The 9,946-nt window shown below is 37.8% G+C and overlaps 1 protein-coding gene across 1 annotated transcript; it reads right to left on the minus strand.

Moving 5' to 3' along the window:
* Positions 1 to 228: 228 nt before the first annotated feature.
* On the minus strand, positions 229 to 3,493 carry apof (apolipoprotein F). Its single transcript, XM_051895883.1, has 2 exons — positions 3,330 to 3,493; positions 229 to 2,065 (listed from the first exon to the last, which is right to left on the minus strand). Exon 2 carries the CDS (start codon positions 2,039 to 2,041, stop codon positions 788 to 790), a length of 1,254 nt encoding a protein of 417 aa, XP_051751843.1. The 5' UTR covers positions 2,042 to 2,065; positions 3,330 to 3,493; the 3' UTR covers positions 229 to 787.
* Between the last annotated feature and the right edge of the window lie 6,453 nt (positions 3,494 to 9,946).

The raw sequence follows: 9,946 nt of genomic DNA on the forward strand, positions 1-9,946 counted from the left end.
TGACTTATAATAGCAGTTAAATATTACCCATGCTGTTTGACCTGAGTCAAAAGTCTCAGCTTACGCTGGAGAAATGATATAAATGTAGGTCCAACATTTCTGTTATGCAGAACCTTTTGAGGTCTAACTAAATTAAAGAAGTATTTTTATGAATAGGCATACCGGACTTCAAGAAGTATGCTCTGGTCAAGCTCAGGCACTATTTACACAAAGACAAGAAAATGAACATGATGCATCAAAGGGATGTCTTTTTAAAAAAATTAATAATATCCCTTACAGAAAAAGCACATAAATTTCACATGTGCAAAAATACATGTGGTGAACATCATATCATATTATATAATATATAAAATATTGAAATATCATACAGATTAACTTTATCTAACAGAATGTAATGTTTTAAATTGAGAAAAAATCCATTGCTACAATAAGCTCATGTAACTCCTATTGTTATTTTTTTACGCACCAAAAATGACGTTTCTTCCATGCTTATGTCATTACATACCTTTTGGATATTAACAATATTACAATCAAAATAGAAAGTGACAGGACATATGAAAACCCAATTAAAATGACTACCAATTAAAACAGCATTTAAATACTGTTTCAGTAGAGATTTAACTTTTAATATTATTTATGGGACTGATATTGTGAACTGTCACTGTAACAAACTATATGACTGAACATACATACAAAACAGAGCTTCTTAAACATCATTTACTGCTGGTGGAAAAATCCTTGAGTCCCCAGAGCAGTGCTTTGTGTTCTTGAATCTTCTCATTGGTTCTTATTGGACAGTGATAATTCCATCCTCCAAGCTGTTCTGGTTCATTAGCAGGTTAGAATCGTCTTTCATGTTGTTCAGCAGATATTTGATCCCTGCTTTCACGCCTGTTTTTAAACCAGCCCCCAGTGCATAACCAGCTACCCCTGCGGTTCCACCCGTTACAGCCATGAGGGCATCTGTGCCCAGATCCACAGTGCTGAAGATGGCTCTCTCTTTTGCAGTATCATAGCAGTTAAGCGAAGCATAGTAAACGGCTGTTCCCAGATTATACAGCGTGGAAACTGCAGGAATCCACTCCACAACCGTATACACTCGCTCCTCTTTTTCATTGACACAGTGATGCTGAGGGACCCCGTTTCTGCGCCAACGTACAGAGCCCACCTTGCAATTCTGAATCCAGCTCTCAGAGTTAGATGAAGGCACTACTCTGCTTCCACGCCTCAAGATAACACAATAATATCCAGAATTACCATCTTGGGTCACACCTGCACATTGGATTCCCAAGCTTTGACAAGCCTGCTGAGCTTCCCCAATACGCAATGGTCTGCTCTGTTCTGCGATCTGTCCCAGTAACCGGGTGCCTTTCACCCTCACCCATCCCTTGCATTGCCCCTTAGGTCCAACTTTACCCTTATAACCATCAACTCTCTCACTCGCCTCAGCTAACTGACGGATGTTAAATATAAGAGCCTGCAGGTGGCGCTGTGACTCAGAGTTGAGCATAAGAGGAGATGAAGGGGATTGGAAATCACCGGTAAAGGTGTGATGATTAAAGTATTCTGATTCCCTCTCTTTGCCTCTTTTTATCAGCACTAGTATGTCCTGCAAAAATTCACATGTATCGTTTTGGCCTAACACTGCGTAGAGTTGCATTACCAAAGCCTGGGCTTCAGACAAACATCCTGCTGACACCAGCACAGGCACCATTGCCAACCCCAATAGCTCCTGAGAGAAACCATTTCCTCTCCAGCCTCCATTAGCGAGCTCTACACAGCTTGCATTGCTTTGGAGATCCAGCTGACCTTGTAGAGAGGCTGAGAGGTTTAAGACCAACTGATTGGCGGCGAGAAGACCATCTTCAACCACTTGTGATTCTACTTTCTCTGTTTGAGACTTTTTTGAAGTGACTGAGGGCCTCAGGTTGCTTTGAGGGAGTGGAGCTCTGCCAAATACTACTTCAGACAGTAAGAGGTGGATGAGAAGTAACAATTTGAGTTTTGAACCCAATTTAGCCATGTTGAAATGTGGAGTCATGCAGCACCAAGCAAATCGCAGGTTCTGGTGAAAAAAGAAGAAGAAGAAAAAAGAGAAGCTGAACTGTGTGCAGTGTACGCATGAAGCTATGTATGTGCAATAAAGTATATTATAAAAGTGTGGAATAATTAAGATTTTTTTAATGTTTTTGAAAGAAGTGTCTTATCATCACCAAGTCTACATTTATTTGTTCAAATATAGTAAAAACTAGTATTGTGAAATATTATTACAATTTAAAATATCTGTTTTTTATTTTAAAGGTGCAATGTGTAAGTTTTAGCGGCATCTAGCGGTGAGGTTGCGAACTGCAACTAACGGCGCACACCCCTCCCTTTCGGAGAAGCTATAGTGGCCGTCTTCTTCTTACTTCTAACAAAGAACGGTCTCTGCTTCTAATAAACCAGAAGACAACTACTACTTCTTCGTGCGTATTCAACGTAGTGACGATGCAAGCAAAAACACGAACGATTGAGAAGAACAAGTGACAAAACGCCCTCTGTACTATGTCTGTTTAGGCTTGCTGTAGAAACATGCTGGCACAGAATGGCGATTTGACATGGAGGGGGACCCGCGGTGTCTGAGATAGGCTCATACTAAGGTAATAAAAACATAACGGTTCATTATGTGAGGTCTTTATGCAGCACTGAAATCATAGTTATGTATATCATATTGCATTTCTGTCAATAAATCCTCCCAAATTTTACACATTCACCTTTAATATATTTTAAAATGTAATTTATTCCTGCGATGGCAAAGCTGAAGTTTCAGCAACCATTTTTAAGATTTCAAAATCTTAATTATTCCAAACTTTTGACCTGTGTATGTACACAAATATCTGCAGCTGTAGCTACATCATGGGGTGAGAACATGAGATATGTGTATTTGTGTGTTTGTCTTTTTCATAGTGCAGCTGGAAAAAAAAGGAAGGAAGGAAGGAACGGGATGAGCACATTTTTTTTTTTTTTTTGCTGTTTTTACATTTCTTCTCTACATCTTATATATTTAAAACACATTCAAATTATTTAAATAAAATAAGTAAAATGTTATTTTTTAATGTATTTGCAAATATAATCCAATTCTAATTTACTGTGTGAATGTTATTGCATAGTTTAAAATTGAATATTAATTAAACAAAAATTGTTCCATCATAAATTTCAACATATAATTTTAAATACATTTCTCAAACATGCAGTCTGTCAGAAGAAATGATATCTCAAGTCATTAGAATGTTATACTTGCTTTGGAATTATTGATCTTCATATTAATATGAGATGAATAAGACTCTTACCTTCTAACAATCCCGATGGTACCTCTGTGATAGAATCCAGCCTTCACAAAAAACATATACATCTCCCTCTCTCTCGTTTTACCCACTCTCTCTCTCTCGCTGGCCCCATTGTCCATGAATGTGACATCACGTGGAGAGGATCAATGTGCTCTGTGGACATTTTGTTTATTTACCCTCATGTCCTCTCTCATTCTCGCTCTGCTTTTTCTCCAAAGACCATGTGGGGGTGCGGGGGCTTTGTGTTTGACCCAGATAAATATCAGCACACTTGTTTCATGCCTGTGTGGGAGAGCAGGATTGTGCACCCGTGTGTAAATTTTTAGCAAAGTGATTATAAAAAAATGGAGGACTGCATATTTTGCTTTCAGGCCATTACCCTCACACAAATTTCCTCTTAGTTCAGTCATTTTAAACAATATTCTACAGGCCATATATTTGAATCAACATATGATACAACATCCAACATCTCTTCACAGCTAATTTAATATTTCTAAAAAATAAATTAGGCTATATAAAAAAAATGCTTTTACCACTCTCTCACACTCTTTCATTGTATATTGTAGGCCTTGTTGTTTAATTCATGGATTAAGTGTGGCCCAGAAGAGTGAAATTCATTTATTTACTTATGTATGTATTTACTGTATGTATAATTTTGTGTTTATTTACAGTTTTAAATGGGAAAAAAAAACCCTAAAAAGATATGTGCAGTTGGACATTTGGACCCTGATGTATTGTGTTCAGTGTGCAAAACTTGCCATGAGAGGGCGTTGCAACATTTCACACAAACATTTCTCCATAATTTCCCCAGGTTCAGGACTAGCATAGAAATAAAAGGAAAACGTAAAAGGAAAACTTGTGAAAGGTACAATTTTGTCTTTTAAAAATTAAAAATGAAGAAAATATTTTAGATTTGATGACTCCAGTGTTGGGAGTAATGCATTACTAGTAACCTGCGTTACATAATCAGATTACTTTTTTCAGGTAATTAGTAAAGTAATGCATTACTTTTAAATTCACAACAAAATATCTGTTACTTTTTCAAATAAGTAACCCAAGTTACTTTGTTTTCCCATGTATTGACTGACAGCTCTCTTGTCCCCATGTTGAGAGAAATCGTGAGTTAGTGATGAGGCATTTTGTGCGCTGTATGAACATGACAGTTATTGTAGATCTAGACTAAATGTGAGCAGGCATTTACTCATCTCACTTGCACAAAAACAGTAGTTTTTGAGAAGTCATTCCTCAACGTGAATAAAAACAGCGAAATGCAATCTCAGGATACTGCACAAAACTGCAATATTTAAATATATTAAATTAAACAAATTTTATGTATTTTATCTTACTTTATTAACCAACATCTTTGCTGCTGACCTGCTTCGACAATGACCAATTCAAGCAAAAATGACTTTAGATAAACATCACATTTGCGCCCTCTAATGTACAGACCTGTATTTGCATTTCCTTCAGCCTGAGGCATATTCATTTCACTTTTGGTGTGAAAGCCATGGCCTTTACATTTGCCAAAAATAGAACTTTTTCGTTGTTAATAAAAAACAAAACAAAACAAGCAATCCCAGCCCAGGTGAGAAAAAGTAATGCAAAAGTAATGAAACACATTACTTTCCATAAAAAGTAACTAAGTAATGCAGTTAGTTACTTTTTTAGGGAGTAAGGCAATATTGCAATGCATTACTTTTAAAAGTAACTTTCCCCAACACTGGATGACTTATTGTTTACAATTTTTGTTTTTTAAAGTCTGACTCAATAATCAATAATCACAATAATCAGACTCACCAAGAGTAACCAGAATTAAAATCTGATTTAGATTATGCAAATGTCTCAGCATGTGTAGCAAAAGGCTTAGCCAGATACACATTTTCTCTAGATGACGTTGGCGTACTGATGTCAGCACTAAGAAAATAACAAATCATTTGGGTGGAGAGTTAGGAATGAGCCACCAAGTATTCCCCCCGGCCCCTGCCCCCCTTTTATTGTTGTTGGTTATTGCATCCAAACAATTAAATTGCTAACTTGTTGTAATTGTACATACAAATGCATGTTAAAGTGTTCCTTTAAGACAATATTTAACTCCTATGTAAGTAGGAGCATTTTTACTGCACCCGCATGGACTAACTAACACATTATGCTGAGTTGTCTGGTTACGTAGGGCTTATTAAAATTCGCAAATGGATCCAGCGTCAATGCCATCATTTCTCATGAAGTGAGAAACACAGAAACGGGTGGGAGGAGTGAGGTACAAGAAGAAATATGTAGAAGTGTGATTCTCATTTTCACATGCCAACTTATTGGCCCAAAACACAAAGGAAGTCACATGTGACACACAATGCCATGATCACACACACCGTGCCATATCAAGTGTTAATAAATCCTTAGGGGGAACTGAACAAATTAAGGGGGGCTTTGGGTGATTTTGTGTGTGTCCATGTGTGAGAAAATATGTCAGATATGTCCCCGATATATTTGTCATTATGGACACCAGAGAGTAAAATGTGTTAGATAAGACTGAAGGCAATCTTGTTTAGTTATAATTGAATATAATTGGATAGTTATAATTGGATTGCACAAAATTACCTGGAGTAGCATCAGGATGGGGGATCAACAGGGCAATGTATTATTACTGAATCAACCAAATGATGAGCAACACTCCCTCCTTTACACTCTTGTGAAGTAAATCTTGTGTAAATTTCATCTTGAAGAGTCCCCTAAATCAGTTCAGCCTTAAATATCTAGGATAAAGTATCCAGCAGCAATCCGGCCATGGTAAATTCCTTGGACTTAATTAAATTAATTTATGCTGAAAGCCTTGAAATTCAGGTTTTCTCTCACTGCTGCTTATTGTTATGCCATCTATGTGTGTGATTCAGGGAAAGTGATGCATCATCTTTGCAAAGTTTTCAGAAATTGAGGTCACCTTGGGTTAAATTTTCTATGAGGACATATAAAGTCTGATGAATGCTCTTTCAATGACCGCTGACCATGAGACAGGCAATCGAAGTTTCTTTTCAAAATAAGGGTTGTTTGAATGGACAGATGATGCATTCAAACACTATTTTCTCCTTGATCTAAAGACTCAAAGATGTGTTTGTGTAGGTGGACGAGGGTTGGACGCAAGCTGTCAACATAGATGAATGACATTGAAACAGAGTGCAAACAAATAAAATATATCAAAAATACGTGTACCATTAAATGCCACATTTGGATATAGTAAATAATGTAAGACAAATATGATCATGATGACGATAATGAAGGTTATTTTGAGCTGGCAGAACAAAATGTGCTTTACATTTAATCTTTCATTCTAATCTGACAGATAATGTTATTCATGTAAAAATAAGTTATGTGAATCAAAGTTTAGTGACTGAATGAGACCAAAAATACAATAAAAACTCAAGGAAATTAAGCTATAAGAAAGGAAATGAGAGAGAGGCTCTGTGTGTGTGAGAGTTTATTTGCGTAAGCGAAAGATGGTAGGTGTCATTCACCATTGAGAAGCACTGACTGGACTGTAGTGAGTGTGGGTGTACTTCCGAACTGTTCTAATGCTTCACGTCCGCTTCAGCAAACACATGCACACTTTCTCACAAATGCAGGAACAAATTAGTCTTAGGAGAACGAAGGATTCTTACTTCCACTGACAAGTCTATCGGAAAGTATAATCACTTGTTTTGATGGTAATAGAAATGTTCAGAACTGAGGGAATCATTTGTTCTCAATGCAAACAACCAGACTTAATCACTTCAAAGTCCTGTTTTCCAGCTCCACGTCCCTTGCATACAGTAAATCCGGATTCAGGAGGACTGTAGTGCGTTGGTGTATCACTAAGAGCTTTCCTGCTTGCTGAGGAATCAAAAGAGAGAAATAAGAATAATTTGAAAAATTAATTAAGCAGTAAAATGTTCAGGGCTTCGTCGTTATGCAAATGAATTTAGTAGAATTTCATACTCTAAAAAAACCCGGAGGTCAATCAAATCTAATGTAAAAAGACTAGCAAAAGTATGTGAGTGAATAAAGACATAGGGAGAGGTTGTGAGAAAGAAAGAAAGAAAGAAAGAGTGTAAAAAAATGTAAATATCTTCCTGAATATGTGACAAATTGGTCAGTTGACAAATAGATGTCACGGTGCCACTGTTGTCATGGTGACTAAATTAATTTTCTCTTGTTTATTTAATTTGGTTTTCCTCTTTTTTTCATTAACACAACACCAAGTTTACTACACACACACACAAAATTTGGTTCTTTAGCGGTTCTTTGGGGTGGTTGAGAAGCTACACTGTATTGCCAAAAGTTTTGGGACACCTGCCTTTACGTGCACATGAACTTTAATGACATCCCATTCTTAATCCGTAGGGTTTAATATGGAGTTGGCCCACCCTTTGCAGCTATAACAGCCTCAACTCCTCTAGGAAGGCTTTCCACAAGGTTTAGGAGTGTGTTTATGGGAATTTTTGACCATTCTTCTAAAGCGCATTTGTGAGGTCAGGCACTGATGTTGGACGAGAAGGCCTGGCTCGCAGTCTCCGCTCTAATTCATCCCAAAGGTGTTCTATCAGGTTGAGGTCAGGACTCTGCGCAGGCCAGTCAAGTTCCTCCAAACCAAACTCGCTCATCCATGTCTTTATGGACCTTGCTTTGTGCACTGGTGCGCAGTCATGTTGGAACAGGAAGGGGCCATCCCCAAACTGTTCCCACAAAGTTGGGAGCATGAAATTGTCCAAAATGTCTTGGTATGCTGAAGCATTAAGAGTTCCTTTCACTGGAACTAAGGGGCCAAGCCCAACCCCTGAAAAACAACCCCACACCATAATCCCCCCTCCACCAAACTTTACACTTGACACAATGCAGTCAGGCAAGTACCGTTCTCCTGGCAACTGCCAAACCCAGACTCGTCCATCGGACTGCCAGACAGAGAAGCGTGATTTGTCACTCCAAAGAACACGTCTCCACTGCTCTAGAGTCCAGTGCCGGTGTGCTTTACACCACTGCATCCGACGCTTTGCATTGCAATTTGTGATTTAAGGCTTGGATGCAGGTGCTCGGCCATGGAAACCCATTCCATGAAGCTCTTTATGCACTGTTCTTGAGCTAATCTGAAGACCACATAAAGTTTGGAGGTCTGTAGCTCTTGAGCTATTGCAGAAAGTTGGCGACTTCTGCGCACTGTGCGCCTCAGCATGCACTGACCCCGCTCTGTGAATTTACGTGGTCTACCACTTCGTGGCTGAGTTGCTGTTGTTCCCAATTGCTTCCACTTTGTTATGATACCACTAACAGTTGACCGTGGAATATTTAGTAGTGAGGAAATTTCACGAATGGACTTATAGCACAGGTGGCAACCTATCACGGTACCACACTTGAAATCACTGAGCTCCTAAGAGTGACCCATTCTTTCACAAATGTTTGTAGAAGCAGTCTGCATGCCTAGGTACTTGATTTTATACACCTGTGGCCATGGAAGTGATTGGAACACCTGAATTCAATGATTTGGATACTTTTGGCAATATAGTGTATATAGCACCACTGCCATACAAAGAACCTGTTAAACCCCTGTATAGTTCTTTATAGGTTCTCTAACTCTTTCTCAGTCTCTTAGTTTAGTCAAGGAAAGGATTAAAAAAAAAAAACATTTCAAATATTCTAGGATTTCCAGGGCTGACCTCATGGAAAAGTATAAAAGTCATTTAAAACAGCTTTTGCCATTGTAGTATATAATTCATAGCAAACATATGAGAGTGCTCAACATATCTAAAATCTAAGGAGGAGAACCTTAGGGCAGTGGTAGGATGCAACAAGACGGATTGGATACTGAGAGCTGTCAGTTTCAGTTTAAATTATGTGGAAGGAGGAATGCAATTGGAGGATGAGAGAAAGCTAAGACATGGTGTTTGGCTTTGAATGAATGTAAATGGATAAGAAGCTCGACAGGAGGTGTTTGTGAAGTCAGCTATACCAAAATTATGTAACAAACTTCAATAAAAAGGCAATATTCATATATTAACTGTTTTGTGTTATTTATGTAGTCAAATAATTAGGCTATATCTTGATGTTTTGTGATTGAAGCATTCTGTAAGTAAAGTTTTCAACCAACACTTATAGTTCTACATAGCACCATTTGAAAAAGGTGTTGTATATAGCACCTTTGAAGATGCTATAGCACTTAAAGTGGTTCCCCTATGATTACAAGCCAATGAACCACCTTTAGTGCTATTTAGCACCAGTTTTGTTTAGAGTGTACTGATCTGTTTAATATGGAGGCATCTGATGGCAAATGTCAATCATGATTTCATCTCAGTCTTGCGTAGACAACAGAAAAATTAAATAAATAAATCATTTGTCACACAAACAGACTAACAGATCAAATCTCTGCAAAACATTTTTTGACATGTATAACTTTTTTGAAAGAATATTTCACCCAAATTCAGAGAAATGTTAAATCTAAGCCTTGCTTTAAAGCCATCTGTATTCATCAATCAGGCTCCTACAGATCTTAATCAAGACATCACCTTTTCTATAGCTTACCGACAGCTTTGTCCAGATGAAGGACATATCTGAGATGGATTAAATGGAATGACCAGTATAGATGACTCATAATCCCACTG

This window comes from Ctenopharyngodon idella, chromosome 6 (genome assembly GCF_019924925.1).
Source record: "Ctenopharyngodon idella isolate HZGC_01 chromosome 6, HZGC01, whole genome shotgun sequence".
NCBI lineage: Eukaryota > Metazoa > Chordata > Actinopteri > Cypriniformes > Xenocyprididae > Ctenopharyngodon > Ctenopharyngodon idella.